Source organism: Pseudonaja textilis, chromosome 1 (assembly GCF_049901715.1).
Source record: "Pseudonaja textilis isolate UNSWEBS1 chromosome 1, rPseTex1.2, whole genome shotgun sequence".
NCBI lineage: Eukaryota > Metazoa > Chordata > Lepidosauria > Squamata > Elapidae > Pseudonaja > Pseudonaja textilis.
Window position 1 is genome coordinate 325,034,618 of NC_141990.1, and position 20,350 is coordinate 325,054,967.

Sequence of the window (20,350 nt, forward strand, 5' to 3'; positions counted from 1 at the left end):
TAGATCTCTTTCTAGTTTGCAGAAGATTGACAAGGATTTTATCGGACTACCCCTGATTTTTATCCTAAGAATCCTAACTATTATTCACAAATATGTTACTTCTGGGAGGGGAATTGGCAGATTCTCTACTCCAGTGTGTTGTGGCCCCGATTCCAGAGCCTATGCTGTCAGAGGACCTGGAAGATGAGGAGGAAGAACTGGGAATGCCTTCCTCCCCAGGACCTTCCTCTCTGATAATGCCTCAGGTTCCATCAGACAACCGAGAGGAACAGCCTGAGATTAATCAGGAGGAAGGCATATCGGAGCAGCCCCTGACAGGGAGTAAAGAGGAAGAGTGTTGGCTCGATCCTAAGCAGCGTCGTAGGGAGAAACGTGAGCAGCAACATAGGAGGCGTGGGAGGGTCAGAGAGTGAGCTGAGTCATTGAGCCACACCCCACAGGGGATAAAAGTGGGTGTGTTTTCTCCTGAAACTTTGTACGGGACAAAGTTTAACCTTACTTCAGGTTTTCTTTGTGAATGACTATTTTTGTGGACTGCCTTGTGATTTTCTGTGAGTAGAACTTTATCAGTTCGGACTTGGCAGGCAGGACATGTGGGAATGCCAAGAATATTATCAGTTCCAAAGAATTAACTCTGTGAAGTCCGAGCCAGCTTGCCTGCCTGTGTTGGTGTAAGTTTGTACTCTTTCATATTTTGGGAAAGAGGAAAGGTGAGACAGAACATAGTGTTTGTTAAAATGTGGTCCAAACAAGACCCTAAGGATCCCATAAATTCTTCTTGGAAGTCTCTTTACATTTCCCTTTTTCAACTGATACAGGTAGTCCTCAACTTACAACTATACTGGAATCTACCCATCACGGTCATAAATTGTGATGATTGTAAATCAGGTCACTCAAAGAACCGACCTGATTTTTGTGACCTATTTTGCAGCATTTGGTTAAGCAAAATGCTGCAGTCATACAGTGACTTCTGTGGTTCATTAAATAACTCTCATGGTTATTAAGCCAACCAACAATTTACTATAGGCTGGTTTTGTCAAAAAACTGGAAGCAATGCCAGGATTGGGCAAACCATCGTAAAATGTAGCTGTGTGATCGTGGGATGCTGCAAATGGATTTTAATGGTGTAGAACAGGGGTCCCAAATTTGGCAACTTAAAACTTGTGGACTTCAACTTTCAGAATTCTCCAGCCAGCTGGGAGTTGAAGTCCACAAGTCTTAAAGTTGCCAAGTTTGGAGACCTCTGGTGTAGAACCTATTTAAGCAACTGATTGTAAGCTGTGGACTCCCTGAGAGGGTTCATCTCTATTGTGATGGTGCAAAGGCACTCCTCTAATCATTTGTTGTAAGGTCTGTGAGCCTATCCTTGAGAGACATGTGGCAGTAGCAGGAGCTGAAGGCTGAATAAAGGTCAGATAAGGGCAGCTTAGTCTGCAGAAGGGACGAGGATCTGGCAAACCGCTCAGAAGGACCTTCCCTAATTCTTGGACTATAAAGGGGAGAGGTGTACTTGCAGATTTGCAAGATCGATGTCAGCCCTTTGAGGTATTCTTGACAAGCGCCAACCAGGACTATAAACTCATATCTTATTGTGATGTTACAGTAAGATACAGGTGTCAAACTCGTGGTGTCACATTACTGTCAGGTGATGTTTTGCGACGTTTTTCCCCTTGGCGGAGCTGGATTGGGCAGGGCCTGCGTATGAGGCATCTGGCCAGCGGGTTGCCAGTTTGACACCCCTGCAGTAAGAAAATCTTGCTCTAAAAAAGAAGAAGTAGCTATTCTAGCAGCAGAGATTCCTAGCAGAAAAACATGAGGGAAATCTTGACATAAGGAGCTGTATTTTTACAGCCAAGTCTTAGAAAAAAAAAAATTTTATAGAGAAGAAAGCATTTGCTTCCCTGGTGCAGAATTCTGTTGAAGGATCAATGTCTGAAACAGTGGGTGGGAGGCAACTTTCTAAAGCTGCTTCTTTCTCTCTTTTAAAATACGATGGTTGTTTATAATTGACTTTTCCCTCTGGGACAAGAAAATCAGGAGAGGGAAGAATTACCTAAAGACCGAGGTGGCCTACTGCAAAGCAGGCCTCCCTCGCGGTGTGGCACCCTTGCGGATGAAATGTTGGGCTTGTCAGTTCAGAGGCTGTGAGCTACCTGGTTTTTTTGACTTAGCCTTCTTCCTACCTGTGTGGTATCAGGTCAAAATTGCAAGCAGGCAGGCCGGCCGGCCGGCCAGTGTTTCAGGGGGTGGAGGAGCCCAAGATTTCCTTTTAACCAGAGAAGTCAAATTCTACAAGGATGATGTAGTGGAAGAGGGTAAAGTGGTGGAAAATAGTGTTCGAAACAAAAATATTCAGTGCTGTACTATACGTATATATTGAAATATGTCATAGGAGATCTAAGCAGGGAGGGAGGGAAAGAGGGAGGGAGAAAGGGAGGGAGGGAGGGAGGGAGGAAGGAAGGAAGGAAGGAAGGAAGGAAGGAAGGAAGGAAGGAAGGAAGGAAGGAAGGAAGACAGTGAGGGAAGGAAGGAATTATGGTTCAGAACCAATGGGGCAGGTATGATGAAGCTGGATTTAACCATGATTTCTGAGCTTGTCCCTGCCTTTTTAGGATTAAATAGCTTTAACCCTATTCACACAATTCTCTTAAATGCATTGTGCCACTATCCTAGTTAAGTCTCTGACCAGTGGTTCTGGCAACACACAATAATATTTGGGTCAGCTGGAAGAGTGAAGAGATTCCTACATGTGCAGAAATGAACAGACATTCCTATATGTGCAGAAATGAACAGACTAACGCTTGCAATTAAGGAGAAAGAGCAAACTGAATATTATATGACATGGGATTTATTTAATCAATGGTTAAACAACAAAAAAGTAAATTAGAAACAGGCAAACAAAATAATGAAGATATGTTAAAAGAGATAAGCAAATACTAGGATAAGTATGTTGAATATTACTACTTTAATATTGTAGAATTAATACGAATGTAATGAGTGATGTTGCAAATTTTGATTACTGTTGAACAAAGATACTTGTCCCCAGACAACACACTGTTCAACTGAAAAGGGAATTATTATATTAAAAATAAAAATATATATCTGGGTCAGGAAATGTCATATTGGGAATACAGGATCTGTGCTCACTTCCTCCAGGAAATGTCCGTTATGCCCTGAGCTTTGCACCAAAAAAGTACAGAAAGTTCTCAGCTTACAAACATTTGTATAGCAACTGGTTGTTTTGAAATTACAACGGCACTGAAAAGGTGAGTTAACAACTGCTCCAATCTGTCTGAAATGGTTTAGAGTTTCCTGCCTAAGCAGGGGATTGGACTAGAAGACCTCCAAGGTCCCTTCTGACCTATTCTATTCTATTCTATTCTATTCTATTCTATTCTATTCTATTCTATTCTATTCTATTCTATTCTAATCCCTTATCCCTTATTCTGTTCTATTCTTATTTTATTCTTATTCTCTATTCTATTCTATTCTATTCTATTCAACAAAATTGGGGCATTTGGCAACCAGCATGTATTTTCAATGTCTCAGGGTCATTTGCAATCTTCCCACTTGCTTCCGACAAGTGAAGTCAATGAGGTACACCAGATTCACTTAGTGACCACCTGAATCAGTTAAGAATTGCAGTGATTAGCTTAACATATATGACAAAAATGGTGGTAAAATTGGGTGTGTGACTCACTTATCAACAACTTTGATTAGCAACGGAAATTCTGGTCCGAATTGTGGTCATAAATTGAGGATTACCTGCACTGGCATGGTTTTGGGACATCTCAGCTTGGCTTCTGTCACCAATCATCTGTTCAGTGATGTGCTTGATGCTGTCAGACTTTGCCAGTGAGATTTTAAACGACATTCCTTATTAGCTATTTTCCCTTCATTTTTTTCCCCCTCCAAAACTGGTAAGAGGAATGGGTCTGTTGTCAAGGGATTCCTCTTCTTGTAACACAGCTACTTGGATGGGCCTAATTAGATGGAGTCTTTCAAGAAGAGACTGGACTGCCATCTGTCAGACGTGGTGTAGGGTCTCCTGGGTGGGCAGGGGGTTGGACTAGATGTCCTACAAGGTCCCTTCCAACTCTTAGATCTGTTAGGTCTAACTTCTTAAAGATGATTGACCAGGTTTACTGACCCTCCTTTTCGGAGTACTTCCTACTGAGCCATTTAAGAGTCTTGGGCTAGCTAAGGATACATGTAGTTCTCAACCTAAGACCACAGTGGAGCCCAAAATTGCTAAGCAAGACAGTTTCTCCTCATTCTATGACCTTCCCCCCCTACAGTTATTAAATGAATCACTGCAGTTGTTAAGTGAATTATGCAGCTGTTAAATGAATCAGGCTTCCCCCGTTGACTTTGCTTGTCTGGAGTCAGATGGAAAGGTTCATGATCAGGAGTGGGCTGCTGGAGCTTCACAGGGGTTCAGGAGATCCCGCCAGCTAAGATTCTGTGCAGTTCAGAGAATCCCCAAATCTCACTCCTGGCTGGCCCCGCCCATCCCTCCCCTCCCAGAATTCCCCACGCAGCCTGTTTTGGATGCAGTTAAGTGCAGGGTGCACGTGGAGGCTCAGGGAGGGCAAAAATGGGCCTCCCGGAAGTTTTGGAAGGCCAGAAATGGGCCCGTTTCCAGCTTCCAGGGAGCCTCGGGAGCCCGGCGAGCCTGTTTTCACCCTCCTGGAGGCTCGAGGAAAGCCCCCCCGCCGCCATGGTGCAGGAGGCCGACTAGGCCACGCCCACCCAGCAACCAGGCAGATAACTCTTTGCTAAAATTTTTGAAGCCCACCCCTGTTGGTGATCATGTGACCGTGGGACAGTGCAGCGGTCATAAACACATGCCAGTTGTCAAGCACCTGGATTTTGATCATGTGGCCATGGGAAAATACAAGAGCCATTAGTGTGAAAGTCAGTCATAAGAGACTTTTTTCAGTGCCGTTGTAACTTTGACAGATTGAATGGCTGTAAGTCGAGGACTATTCTGTACTCCCGCTTTTCCTCCTCACTTGTACAGGTCGTCCTCAACTTACAACTATAATTGAACCCCAAATTTCCATTGCTAAGCGAGACAGTTGTTAAGTGAGTTTTGCCCCATTTTATGACCTTTTCTAGTCATGGACGTTGAGTGAATCACTGCAGTTGCCAAGTTTAGTAACACAGTTGTTCAATGAATCTGGCTTCCCCATTGACTTTGCTTGTCAGAAAAGGGGATCACATGACCCCAGGACACTGCAACCATCATAAATAAGAGTCAGTTGCCAAGTGTCTCAATTTTGATCATGTGGCCATAGAGATGCTGCAACCATGGGGTTATAAATGTGATGAATGGTCATAAGTCACTTTTTTTTCACAGTCTAATTTGTTGTAATTTTGAACGGTCACTAAGCGAACTGTTGTAAGTCAAGAACGACCTGTACATTTATCTGAAAATATCATGTCAGAGTTAAGTGGCTGAGTTACCTTTTCCCACTACCGAGGCCACATTTTCCAGACCTGATCATCTGAATTCTATTTATTCTCACCAAAAGCCAACCGTTTAAGTGGCTCTTCTCAATTTCATGGGCCCAAGTGAGAAGGAAGGAATCAGTTCAACCGTGCTAATTTCATTTTGTAATTTAATAGATCCAAGATGAGAAACCAGCCTCCTTCTCCGTCTTTGACCTGGTCTCCAGTTTCTGCAATGATATTGTCAGCTCTGCTCAGAGTTTTATTTCTTCCACATGGACCTTCTATCTGCAGGCAGATGATGGAAAAGTAGTCGTGTTTCAGGTAAGTCGTGGCAAAAATTGGGGGGAGGAGATTTAGAAAAGGAATAGTATAGGACCGTGATGACGAACGTATGACACGCATGCCACAGGTAGTACGCAGAGTCATTTGTGCAAGCCGCATGCAAATTTACCTCACTGCACATGCATGCGCCTCAGAAATGATTTTCGTCTGGTTTGAGGCCTTTTTGGCCTCCCAGAGGCTTGAAAAAAGCCTCTGCAGGCTTTGCAGGCCAAATAATAGGCCCGTTTTGTCACTTCCTATAATACCGGAAGTGACGAAACAGGCCTATTATTTAGCCTGCAAAGCCTGCAGAGGCTTTTTTCAAGGCTCTGGGAGGCCAAAAAGGCCTCAAACTGGCCAAATATCAGCTGTGAGGCACAGTGCATGTAAGGGGGGGCAGCAGGGGGGATTGTGAGCACATGCGCAGGGGGCGGGTGTGTGCACATTGCCTTCAGGGTGCTGGCATGCAAGTGTGTGCGCAAGCGTGCACACAATTTTTGGCACAGGAGCCCCAAAAGGTTAGCCACCACTGGTATAGGAGAAACCTAAATCAGAAAGGAATTAATGGGAGGGGCTCTTTTTAATTGATTAGAATTCTGTTCTGCATTTGCATTACATTTCTTAAACTCTGTCAAGGATCTTGGAGTACTCATCTTTATTGATCTAAGTGCTAGAGCCCACTGTAACTACATAGCCAAAAAGGCATTAGGAGTTGTTAACCTAATTTTACGTAGCTTTTTCTTTGGTAATATTACACTACTAACTAGAGCATACAAAACATTTGCTAGACCAATACTCGAATACAGCTCATCAGTCGGGAACCCACATTCTGTATCTGATATTAACACAGTTGAGAAAGTCCAGAAATATTTCACAAGAAGAGTTCTCCACTCCTGTACTCGTTGCAGAATACTTTATGCCACCAGACTTGAAATTGTAGACCTAGAAAACCTAGAACTACGCTGCCTTAGGTTCCATCTAAGTATAGTATATAAAATCATACATTGCAATGTCCTACCTGTCGATGAATACTTCAGCTTCAACCATAACAATAGAAGAGCAAACAATAGATACAAACTCAAGGTTAATCGCACCAAATTTGATTGCAGGAAATACGACTTCAGCAACAGAGTGGTCAATGTCTGGAATACTCTACCTGACTCTGTGGTTTCTTCCCCAAACCCCAAAAACTTTAACCTTAGACTTTCTACTATTGACCTCACCCCTTTCCTAAGAGGTCTGTAGGGGGCGTGCATAAGCGCACCAACGTGCCCACCATCCCTGTCCTATTGTTTCTTTTTATTTTTCTTATATGTATCCATGTATTCATAACTATATTTTTACTTATACCTATTATCTTGTAAGCAACTGACAAACCAAATAAAATAAATAAGTAAAATAAATAAATAAATACATTTTGTTACTGATTTAACCTGCATTATTTAGCACAGAATGAGTGGTGCGGTTGCCTAGAGGTGACGCTCTTGCCTCACAATCGGGAGGCTGTGAGTTCGATCCTAAGTAGAGGCAAATATTTTTCTCTCTGGGCACAATGACAATTAATCTGCTGAACAAAACTCTGCATTGGCGACAGGGAGAGCATCCGGCCAGTAAACATTTAGATCCATTCAGTTGCCCGGACTCCATCCCGCAAGGGATTATGGGTTCATTAAAAGAAGTTGATTTAGCACACAATGTTGAACCATAAGCTAATTAACTGAATGATCTTGATTTGTGCAACACGTTAAACAAAGAAAACAAAAATAACTTAACTCAGGATTAATATCAAACAAACTGAATTTGTTGTACAGGTGCAGATGTTGACACATTGCTAAACCTAACCTATTCAGATCTCTGGCAAGAGTGATTTCCCTCTAATTAAAATTTTATTTCATAGCACTTACAACTAATACAACTAACAGAACCACATTTATGTAAAAATAAAAGCTACATGATTATGTGGATCCTTCCTTCCTTCCTTCCTTCCTTCCTTCCTTCCTTCCTTCCTTCCTTCCTTCCTTCCTCCCTCCCTCCCTCCCTCCCTCCCTCCCTCCCTCCCTCCCTTTCTATAGAATTGTGAGGACTCATGGAATAAGTTTACATGTGTCTCTTTGGGCATGTTTTTTTCTGTCTTTCCAGTCTAGCCTAGACCCCTGAGATTTCTTAGTGGTCTCTTATCCAGTACAAACCAGGTCCAACCCAGTGTAGTCCTTAAGATCATACAACATTGGTTAGGTGCTGCCACCTGCTGTGACCAAAGCAGATTAAAATCAAAATGATTCATTAATTTAAAAGCCTTCTTTGAGCTGAACATTTCCATTAAAAAATGGGACATAAAAATGGCAGATGATACGGGTGGATAATATTTTGCTGAGTTATCCAATGTGGAATTGTCAGCAAGTTTGCCACAACAAGATGGTTGTGGCGGGTTGAGCTCCACTCCTGGTGACTCATAGACCTTCTGTTTATGGCCCAAAGAGTGGAAAAACTGAAGTCCACTTTTCTCCTGTGGGGATGGAGCTGTGAGATTTCAAGGCAGAGTGAGTACCTTTAGGCTTGCAGATGGTGAAGATATGGGTAGTCCTCAAGTTAGGACCATAATGGAGCCTGCAATCAGAGCCATAACTTGTGATGCGCATAAAATGAATGGGTTGGTCATGTCACTGACACAATTTTAAGGTCTTTTTGTGATGATCATTAAGCAAACCGATGGTTCACTATAGAGGTGGTTTTGCTGAAAACCGAAAGTGAATGCCAATTTCTGGCAAAAACTATCGTAGAACGTGATCACGTGAATGTGGGAGTCTGCAAATAGCCATAAATGTGGTCAGATTCCTAAAGGGCAGCCATGTGTTTGTGGGGTGGCCCGATTGTCAAAACTTCAAATCCAGGTCATACATACCCCAGGTGGGTCCTTCAGAACTTGGTTGCTAAGCCACTGGTCATTTCCCGCCTTGGGAGTGCAACCTGCGGGATGCCAAACTTAACCTAGTCCATCCTTTGAGCCAAATGTAGCTGTCCACTTCAGGTTTAAGCTTCCAGAAGACGTGGTCCTTAAAGCTGCAGGAACATGTGATCTGGTACGTGGTTTATATGATATGTTTGCCTGGGACCCCCTCACCAGTTCTCCTTCAACGAGGTGCAGCAGATGCGGAAGATCTTCCCGAATGCTTGAGAGCCTTTCTATCTTTCTTTGACAGTCGCAACCAGAAGTGGAGTATCCAATTCCTGAGGCCCAGGCACCCAAATCAGAGGTTTCGGAGAAGACCTGGACAGTCTCGGCCCCCAACACCTTGAAGCCACACACAGGTAATATGAGGACTCAGGGTACAGATTAGATACAGATTAACAGAGAAGGGACCTTGTACATCATCTAGTCCAACTCACTGCCCAAGCAGACCCTACACTATTTTTGACAGATGCAGTCCAATTTCTTCTTGAAAGCTTCCAGTGACGAAGCTCCCACAACTTCTGAGGGCAACTTCTGTTCCATTGGTTGATTGCTCTCACCGTCAGAAAATTTCTCCTTATTTCTATGTTGAATCTCTCTTTGTTCAGTTTCCATCCATTATTCCTTGTCTGGCCTTTAGGTGCTTTGGAAAACAGCTTGACCCCTTCCTCTCTGTGGCAGCCTCTCAAATATTGGAACACTGCTATCATGTCACCCCCTAGTCCAAGGGTCTTCAAACTTGGCAAGTTTAAGACTTGTGGACTTCAACTCCCAGAATTCCTAAGCTAACATGTATGGAGGAAGAATTGTGGGAATTGAAGTCCTCAAGTCTTAAAGCTGTCCAGTTTGAATACCCCTGTCCTAGTCCTTCTCTTCATTAGACTAAACATTCCCAGTTCCTGCAACCATTAATCAAATTGCCTCCAGTCCCCTCATCATCCTGGTTGCTCTTCTCTGCACTTTTTCTAGAGTCTCAACATCTTTTTTATAGTGTGGTGACCAAAACTGGATGCAGTACTCCAGGTGTGGTCTTACTAAAGCTTTATGGAGTGGTATTAGTACCTCGTTTGACCTTGATTGTATCCCTGGCAGATTTAAACTGTGACATGTGCCACCACCAAAGATGATGGAGATACCAATTTAAACTCTTTTTAAAAGCCGACTGCAAAATCAGTGGGTTCACAGTGATTTCTATGACTCTTGGTGGTTATTGACTCTCTCTAAAGCAGCATTTCTCAACTATGGCACCTTTAAGATGTATAGACTGATTTTAACATTTTTATTTTAATTAAGATGTAACCGTAAGCTGCCCAGAATTACCCTATGGTAAGATAGCAATAGCACTTAGACTTATATACAGCTTCACAGTGCTTTACAGCCCTCTCTAAGTGGTTTATAGAGTCAGCCTATTGCCCCCAACAATCTGGGCTCTCATTTTACCTACCTCGGAAACAAAGGTGGTATTCAGCAGGTTCTGACCGGTTCTGGAGAACCGGTAGCGGAAATTTTGAGTCGTTCAGAGAACCGGCAAATACCACCTTTGACTGGCTCCGCCCCTATCTATTCTCTGCCTCTTGAGTCCCAGCAGATTGGCTGAGTCTTCTTTTGTTGCCCTGGAGAATGGAGCTGGAAAGCAGGTTAGTGGGGTGGGGAGGGAATGGGATTTTGCAGTATCCTTCCCTTGCCACGTCCACCAAACCACACCTACCAAGTCACGCCCACAGAACCAGTAATAAAAAAAATTGAACCCCACCACTGCTCGGAAGGATGGAAAACTGAGTCAACCTTGAGCCTAGTGAGATTTGAACTGCCAAACTGCTGGCAGCCGGCAGTCAGCAGAATTAGCCTGCAGTCCTGCACTCTAACCACTGTGCCACGGTGGCACTTAAGATGCCAATAAATAAAATAAAATAATAAAGAATAAAATATTAAATAAAATAATAAAGAAATAAAATGAAATAAATAAAAAATAAAACTAAAATAAAATAAAGCTAGCCGTGGTGGCGCAGTGGTTAGAAAGCGGTATTGCAGACTGCCACTGCCAGCAGGTCTATAGTTTGAGTCTCACTGGCTCAAGGCTGACTCAACCTTCCATCCTTCTGAGGTGGGTAAAATGAGAAGCCAGATTTTGGGGGGCGATAGGCTGACTCTTTAACCCGCTTAGGGAGGGCTGTAAAGCACTGTGAAGCGGTATATAACTCTTAAGTGTTATTGCTATTGCTAAATAAATACACTTGCTGGTGCTTGGCCTGAGCTCTTTGTAACCCACTTGTCTTATTTCCCTTTTATTCTCGTTTCTTATTCCTTTTCTTTTCAGGCCTTCAAGAGAAATTGGAGAAACCTCCCATCGAAGAGCCCAAGAGCCCAGCCCCAGCCGCAGCTCAGCCTGTGGGGGAGTCTCAGATGCCTCTGGAACATGATTTCCTGGGCTGCATGTCCAAGTAATATACCGCTCTGGGGTTTTTTTTTAATCATGTGGTTTAGAAATTAGGAAGGGAGGGAAACTGAGAAAGTTGGGGAATAAAATTGTATTTGGATTGGATCAGATGCAAGACAAATTGTGGGCGAAGCTGATCCTGGTGGCAGGGTAATCCAAACATCTGCATTTGGCTTGAGGAAAATGTAAAAATTCCCTTCTTTTTATCCTTTGTTTTTCCCCCCCTCTACATTTAAGTTCATACAGGTAGTCTTTGACTTACAAATATTCATTTAGGGATCATTTTTTCATTATGTGACCATAGCTGCATCACATAAGTGTAAAAAGCGGTCATAAGTCACTTTTTTCCAGTGTCATTGTAACTTTGAATGGTCACTGAATGAATGGTTGTAAGTCAAGGACTACCTGTACTATAACTTTAAAATAAAAGCAATGTTGGCCCGCAGGTCTTTGGTTTTCTAGCTTAGTCTATATTGGAGGACTGACACCAGTAATTTCTTTCTTTGGGCTATTGTTTTCTTCTTTTTCTGTTTAACTTTTTTCATTTATTTGTTCTCTTTATTTTTATTGTTTCTTTATTGGTTGTAATTTAGTTCATCTTTTGTATTGTTGAGAAATATTATCTTTTAAAAAATTAAATACTTAAGTTAATAGCTCTGACAGTATGACAGAAGCTCCATCTCTATTTTTTAATATGTATCAGTGGATTAAAAAACAGGCAGAGCTTCAATTCCATTGTTGCTGTCACCGTCTTCACTTTCTGATCTTTCCCTTCAGATATCCCTGGTCATATCCCCAATTAAACAATAAGAGCTCTGTGAAATGTTAGACAATAAAGAATGAAACATTGGCAGAAGTACAAATTAAAAAAACAACCATTAATCAGTACTCAGAAATAGGGCAAAAATCTTCATCCGTGTGTAGATGTATGAAATTTTTATTGGCCTTCATAACTTCATAAATATATCAAGGCAGTGAATATTCCTAATACACCTTCCTCCTATTTTCCCCACAACAACAACCCTGTGAAGAGGGTTTGACTGAGAGAGTGATTGGCCCAAAATCACCCAGCCAGCTTTTGTGCATAAGACAGGACTAGAATTCACTGTCTCCTGGTGATTGGCCCAAAGTCACCCAGCCAACTTTTGTGCATAAGGTGGAATTAGAACTCACTGTTTCCTGGTTTCTAGGCCAACATTTTAATTACTAGCAAAACTGGTTGTACACATGTATATATGGATACTTTGAAGCCCGCTCCCCATCTGTCCATGGTAATTTTGTGGCCTCTCTTTGGCGGGTGTGGGGGCTGCTTTTGGGTGTTATAGGCGTTCAGGGCTGCCCCGCTGGATTCTGGCTGCTTGTCTCTTCCTTTCCATCATGGTGATGCTCTGGCTGAGTTGCGCCAGTTTGGTGACTGCACCGGATCAACATGTCAAGACTCAGGTAAGGAGAAATTAGGAGGTGGGTCCTTTCTGTAGCTGTGTTCATCACTGTATAAGACTTTTTTTTCAGGACTCTTGAGGAATTTGGATTGCATGAACTCTAAATTTGGGGTTCTGGAGACCAGGAAGTTGAGTAGGAAGGATGCTTTAGCAGGACACCCCTGCTTTAGCCCCTGACTTTTTCCAAAAATCATTTTTCAATCTTTAAATACCCAAAGAGTCACTATTGTTTTCTTTGGCAACAGGTTAATTTGTCAGTCCCTTTGGGTATTAAAGCGTTCAATGCATTCAGAAGGAATTAGTTATCTTTTATTATCAATTTTGTGCCTGGATGGGGAAAGAGAATAGAAAGAAAATCGGAATACACATTTTTTTGTTGCACAGTGCGTATAAAAATTACATTTGCACCATTCTGTAGTCTGTTCATTTGTGTCTTTAAAAAAAAGCCAATGTACTTTTATGAATGAAAGTACATACCTTAATTAAAAATACTTCAGTGCTGAAAATAGTATTCGTCATTTGAGCCTTCAGTGCAATAAAGCAAAGCACAATAAAATGAGATGTGCCTGTATTCATTTATTGATTTACTTACTTATGTTGGAATCCATTCCCAGATGTAGGGAATTCTGGGAAGCTTAAATAGAATGCAGCCGGGAGGTACCATATTGGGGAATGTTGCTGTAGTCACTCCCCATCACAAAATTACAGGTAGGTCCTCAACTTATGACAATAATTGGGACCAAAATTTCTGTTCCTGAGTAAGACGATTGTTAATTGAGTTGCACCCAATATTATCTTTTTGCCGTGGTTGTTAAGGAAATGACTGCAATTGTTAAATGAATCATGCAGTGAATCTGGCTTCCCGCACTGACTTTGTTGTGAGAAGGTGATCACATCAACTGTTGTAAACACATGCTGGTGGCCAAGTGCCTGAATTTTGATCAAGAGACTTCGGGGATGGTCATAAGTGCAAGGACCAGTAGTAAGATCATTTTTTTCAGTGCCTGTATGGCGTTGGAAGGCATTGCAAGAGAGTCCTCTACTCCATCTGTCTGCAATGTGCTGGAAAATCAATTAAAACCAGGGGTATCCAACTCTGGCAACTTTAAGAGCTGTAGACTTCAAACTCCCAGAAATCCGCAGCCAGCCATGCCACGCTGGCTAGGAAACTCTGGCAGTTGGAAGAATAGAATAGAATGGAATGGAATGGAATGGAATAGAATAGAATAGAATAGAATAGAATAGAATAGAATAGAATAGAATAGAATAGAATAGAATAGAATAGAATTCTTTATTGGCCAAGTGTGATTGGACACACAAGGAATATGTCTTTGGTGCATAAGCTCTCAGTGTACATAAAAGAAAAGATACATTCATCAAGAATCATAAGGTATGACAGTTAAAGATAGTCATAGGGTACAATAAGCAATCAAATCATACTAGGAAACAGTCAGTAAAAATCATAAGAATACAAGAGACAAAGTTACAATCATACAGTCGCAAGTGGGAGGGAATGGGTGATAAGGAGTGATGAGAAGATTAACAGTAATAGTAGTGCAGACTTTGTAAATAGTTGAACAGTGTTGAGGGAATTATTTGTTTAGCAGAGTGACGATGTTCAGGAAAAAACTCCTTGTGTCTAGTTGTTCTGGTGTGCAGGGCTCTATAGCGTCATTTTGAGGGAAGGAGTTGAAACAGTTTATGTCTGGGATGTGAGATATTTTCACAGCCCTCTTTTTGACTCGTGAAGTATACAGGTCCTTGATTGAAGGCAGGTTGGTAGCAATTGTTTTTTCTGCAGTTGTAATTACTCTCTGAAGTCTGGTCTGTCCTATTGGGTTGCAGGACCAAACCAGTTATGGAGGTACAAATGGTAGACTCAATCATTCCTCTGCAGAACTGGATCACAGGTCCACAAGTCTTAAAAGTTGCCAAGGTTGGACACACCTGAATTAAACCATCCTAGAGAGGTGGCTGTTCAGCCTCTTCTAAAACCGTCGAAGAAGGAGAACTATGTGCTGACTTCTGTGACAGCATTTTTGGTAACGTCCTCTTTCCTTCCTTCTAGCCCCTGAGCATCAATGGAGATAAAGAGTACCTGGAAGACCTAGACGGACCAGTGCCCTATTCCTTACGCCCCGTCATTGCTGTGGCCATCTGCCCCGCGGAGGAGAACAAGGAAGCAGGCCTCCTGCCGGTCAAGGTGGATTTAGACAAGACTGTCCTCTAAGAACCTTCCCCTGCCTCCCCCAGCCCTCTTAATGCCCCATCCTCTCCCCTCCTCCTGAGTTCCTTTCAACACAACCGCAACAATCCTTCCATGATGCTTCCCAGCCTCTCCCATAGCATATTTTGTCATCTCTCTTTCATCCAGGAAGGTCTTGGAGAAGCCCAGCACCTTTCTGCAAGGCTCTGCTGGAATACCCAAGTTTTCCAGCAGCAACACTTTGGCTGTTGAGAAAGGGTGGGCTAGTGAGATCCTGGTTCTCAAAGGCTGCCATTGCGACTTTTGAAATGAACAAGCCCTGGTGGTTCCCAGCATAAGATCCTGAGGTGGGCCAGGGGGATTTTGGGGAAATTTGCTTCACTTTACTGAACAAGGATGGGCAACTCCCTCTGCCATTGGGGAGCTGCTACTTTTCCTGGTTTTCTTTTGTCTAAAAGAATTGTTGGTGGGGGATTAATGGGGCGATGCCTGCTTTTTATTTGAGCCTTGGTGGGAAAACTACATGCAGGAAAAGTCAAGGGTTGCCGATCATGGTAAGTTTGCTGTTATTCTGTGCCCTGATTTGCCTGACAGATTAGGATAGGGTTCCCTGAACCATGATTTCCTGAGAAGCCACAGCTGCCTAGGTTGACCCGCTGCATGAAACCATGGTCTGCATATTTGAGAGGTTGCGTTTAGTTTAATATTTACTTAATAAATTTATATGGCTGCCCATTTCACTTGGATATGGCTCTTGAGTAGCCTACGACCAACACTTAATATCATAGCTGCTTAAAAAAAAATGGAGCATTCAAATCAAAGTAGGATTGCAAGAGAAAACCACATCTATCTAAACACAGTATAACCATCCTGTGGGTTTCTTGATGGGATCCTCAAGCCGGTTGGAAAATCCACATTTCCAGGGTTTTCTGAAAGACTAGCAGGAATGGGGGTGTCATTGGTGGGGATTATGCTTCAGGGGGTAGGAGCCACAGGCAGAAAAGGCAGTATGCTAACCCACAGAGAAACAAACCACCTTACGGTTTAGATTGCAGTGTGATTCAGCCTATACTTCCTTCTTTCTTTTCCACCCCACACCAAAATATATTTTGTCAGACAAGATACAGAGAGAAGACAGATTCCTCTGGATCAATGTTTCTCAACCCCGGCAACTTTAAGCGGTGCGGACTTCAATTCCCAGAATTCCCCAGCCTCTTTCTGAAGTCCTCTTTTGGGACTTTGGCCGCCAGCAAAAAACTGAACAGAATGGGACCACGTGAGATATAAGGGAACAAGACAGACAACTGAGTTTGAAAATGGGTTGGACCTGGCTGAATGGGAGCTATGGGAGACTCCCCCCCTCCCCATTTCACCTAACAGAGAGACAGTTAGGCATCGGCTCAGGATGCTGCCATGTCCCTCAATTCTAAGATCCTTCCCTTCTGATCACATGACCAAGAATGGAGCTGCCGCCACCTTTACTTTAAGCCTCCTCCTTTTTGATCACATGATCCATTCTCCATTGTAAGCTTCCTCCCTCCTGGTCATGTGACCCAGAATGGAGCTGTCCTTCATTTTAAGCCCTGTCCTTCCTCTTGGTCACATGATCCAGAGTGGAATGTTAGGTCCTCCAATCTAAGCCCCGTCCCTCCATTTTGAGCCTCCTTCGTCTGGGTCATATGACTCCCAAAGGAGCTGCCACTACTTCCATTCCAAATTCCTCTCTCTCTTTGTCAAGTGACCCAGAACGGTTTTTATACTTGCCCTGTGTTTCCAAGTTCGCTCAGACACAAATAGGAGCAGCGTGAACAAAGAGCAGAAACACAATGCATTATTACAATACTCACAAGAAACTAGGCACTTATGGCTACTGCTTGGAAAGACTTCCAGAAGCTGTTCTCTGTTGGCTCTACCTGTTTTCTTTTTTCTCTTCTTTTGACTCTGTGAATTTGGGATCTATGGCAAAATCGGATCACAAGCTAGAACTGGCCTAGATCTAAGAGAAATCTAAGAGAATGCTGATTCCCTGTAGGCCTGCACTAAGGACCTGGTCTCTGGGGCTGGGTATTCCTTTCTTGGCACTGCAATGCCAGTATTCCTGCATTGCAGGTCAGATAAAGAACTGTCAGCTTCATTCACACAACATGCATAGCTTGATTAGTATTAGCCTTGGTTCAGTTCTCTGTGGTTTAGTTGGGGGGTGGAGTTAGTGTTTTTTTCAATCTCTCTTCATTATAATATAACTCAAGGTAGTGAACATACGTAATACTCATTCACTCACTCCTATTTTTCCACAACAATAACCCCCGTTGAAGTGGGTTGGGCTGAGAGAGGGCGCTTGGCCCAAAGTCACCCAGCCAGTTTTCACCCTTAAAGAGGGGACGACTAGAATTCAATCTCCTAGTCATTGGCCCCAAATCACCCAGCCAGCTTTCATGCCTAAAATGGGACTAGAACTCACAGTCTTCTGGTTTCTAGCCTTTTCTAGTCTTCACCACTAGATAAAAACAGCTCTCTTGTTGGTTTTATTCTGCAGATCCCAAACAATGGGCGAATTCGATAATCATGTTAAGTATGCTAAAGGGAAGTAGCCTATTGTGTACTGTGTCTCAACACTGAGGCTCAAAATCTGAGGTTTTCCCTCAAAGCTACCCTGTCTTTTTTAATTTAAAAGTCCCATGTCATTGGGAAACACTGAGATAAGAAAACAAAATTAAGAGTAATGGGATACAGGGCTTCCTTCCTCAGGGTCAATGAAGCAAAGCAAAGTTTGCTCCAAAATAATTCTCAACCTATCGTCTGCCCTGATTTTACTCAGAAACTCCTCTGAGTAACACAGGGATACGGTGTTGTGGTTGTCACTGTTGTTGGTTCTGTTAATTATTATTATTACTATCATTCTGCCCTTGATGAATGCAGGGCACTTTTGTGAACCCAGGACGTGTTTGTGAGCAATGCCCATCCTCCCATTTTCTCCCCTTCTGGAACCTCACCGTGTACAGTCGTATCACAAGTGCAAAAAGTTTCTTCCCTCACAAACTGGTGTAATTTTTTTCTGCTTGCTTGTACATTCGGCCTAAGGATTCTCTGTACATAGATTTAACTTATCTCCTCATCCCACTTTTGGCTCTCTAACTCCCTCCCCCACATATCAGGGTGCCTGTCTGCGTGTGCGTATGTGAAAAAAAGGTGGTGTCTGTGACCACACAAACAAGAGCCTCATACACACACACAGACACACAAAAGGGTGGATCTTTGATCTTGATGTTGTGGTCACCATCTTGTCCTTTTTAAAGCCCCTTCTGCAGAGACATTTGTTGCATATTCTGAGTTGAAAATACTGCTGAAAGCAGTGGTGGGATTCAAATAATTCAACAACCAGTTCTCTGCCCTAATGATTTCTTCCAACAATCAGTTCACCAAATTGCTCAGAAAGTTAACAACCAGTTCTCCCGAACTGGTGCGAACTGGCTGAATCCCACCACTGGCTGAAAGTGTATGGGGCAAGAGCTGTCCCCAGTCTGGTGCCCTCTAGATATATCAGGGCTGTAAATCCCAGAATGGGAAGTCAGCATCCTAGCTAGAAGGCAGCAGGTTGAAGAAGTCTGGGGGAAGCCAATCCGGAGCCTTTAGTATGGCTAAAAGGAGCTTGCTTTGCATTCAGTAACTTTTTAGATTTTTGAAACTCTTAACTCTTTAAATATATTCCGGCATTCTTCACATTGGAAGGGAGGTTACATATTAGGGAGGTTTATATATATTTTATATCTCTCTGAAGTTCATTCATCTTTCATCAAAACGTCTGCATCTAATTATTTGCGTGAAAAAAAATAAGCTATCTTCATCGTACCTTTGTTCTGCCTGGCTTGTTTTAATTCCCTTAAAATTGTCTTTTCTTCCCCACTTCCTAAACACTACTTTTTCTTTTCTCTTGGGAAAGAGTTACAAAGGCATAAGGCCTTGGTTGAACTGAGGTGGGATTTGTTGAAGACCTGTATCTGTTAACTGTATCTGTATCTTTAATAACCCTTTCTGTCTGTCCCAGAAATCCGGAAAAGTTGTTTATTTAGTTTATTAATTTAAGTTTTAAAGAAAAGAAACAATAAAATCAAAGCTGTGAAAAGGAACTGGCATTTTTACTATTTTTTTTTCAGTTTGAAAGTTTTTTTTTTCTTTTCTAAAACTTCCCATCAACAATCTGGGCTGTGTGCTCATTGCAAGAAAGAAATTGGGAATTCAGGCCTGAATAACTTTACATTTATTACAGATACACTTTTACGGAAATGTTTCAGGACTTAATTCGCCTGATTAAAGACATTTAATTTACGAGATCGTGTGAGGTCCTTTGTAGCTGATGCCTTCTGCACATCTTTGCATAAGTTTACACATGTTTTCACACAAATAAAATGAAATGGAAGAACAAGATATGTTTCCTTTGTCTTCAGAGGATCCATTTATGCTTTGTACAGTGTTAGAAGAGGTATCCTATTTTCTGTGAAGGAAAAGTGATAGTGCCTCTTCTTAATTAGAGGTGCGCATTCTGAACTTCTGGCTGTGTGGGTGGCAAAACCTTGGATTGGCTCATTAAAAATTCCATGAAATTATAATGGGGAAAGGTTCATCTAAAAGCTTTATGGAAAACAAGATTAGCCTTGAGGGATCAATCCAAGGACCATCTTAGTTAGCATTTTTCTCCTAGCAGCCCAAACAGAGTTATATCTTGATTTTATTCACATCATCTGTAGCCCAGCTGATTCTGATATGCCCCAAGGATACAGTACTCACAAGTGGGAAAATGTGAATACCTCGCCCTGCATATGGAATTATTCCAAATATTTGGAGGTCTGCTTCCTCCAGTAATAACACTGAGTCTTGAAAACTGATCATCCTTGATATTTATTTTTAACCCACTTTTATTGTTTTATAAATATATACACTTGTTTTGTTTGAATTTATTTAGTTCCCATTTAAAGCCATGTAATGTACAGACAGCTCCCTGACTTACATCCACAATTGGGACTGGAATTTCCATTGTAAGCTGTTGAAATGATCAGTTGAGGTAGACCTAATTTAGCGACAATTTTTTAACCGCAGTCGTGTGCACATCACTCTGGTTGTTAAGCAAGTGATTACTGTCATTAAGTGAATCCAGCTCCCCAATTGCATTTTTTAACAGAAATTGGCAAAAAAAAAGTAGCAAATCGCAATCACATAATAGTAGGATGGTGCAACTTGATCATAAATATGAGCCGGTTGCTAGGCGCCAGAAGTGTGATCATGTGATTGTGGGAGTGGTGTCATAGTTGTAAGTGCAAGTATAATTAGTAAATCACTTTTTCACTTTTTCACTTTATCACATTGTAACTTTGAATTGTTGTTAAACGATTGCTTATGTCACGGACTCCAACTACCTATAACTACCATGTCTTCTGGTAGCAGAGATGGGGAACAATGGCTGCTTTATGACTTGTGGACTTCAACTCCCAGAATTCCTGAGCCAGCCCACAAGTCATAAGAGGGCCATTGTTCCCCACTCC

At 42.3% G+C, this 20,350-nt stretch overlaps 1 protein-coding gene across 1 annotated transcript in view; it reads left to right on the plus strand.

Annotated features, from left to right (window-relative positions):
* TMEM59L (transmembrane protein 59 like) overlaps nucleotides 1-18,940 on the plus strand; it is a 39,237-nt gene extending 20,297 nt beyond the window's left edge. Inside the window, exons 4-8 of the mRNA XM_026699055.2 lie at nucleotides 5,632-5,778; nucleotides 8,979-9,087; nucleotides 11,046-11,169; nucleotides 12,491-12,608; nucleotides 14,676-18,940. Of these exons, the coding sequence (XP_026554840.1) occupies nucleotides 5,632-5,778; nucleotides 8,979-9,087; nucleotides 11,046-11,169; nucleotides 12,491-12,608; nucleotides 14,676-14,837 (660 nt within the window). The 3' untranslated portion in view covers nucleotides 14,838-18,940. The remainder of the gene's footprint in view (nucleotides 1-5,631; nucleotides 5,779-8,978; nucleotides 9,088-11,045; nucleotides 11,170-12,490; nucleotides 12,609-14,675) is intronic.
* The last annotated feature ends 1,410 nt before the right edge of the window (nucleotides 18,941-20,350 follow it).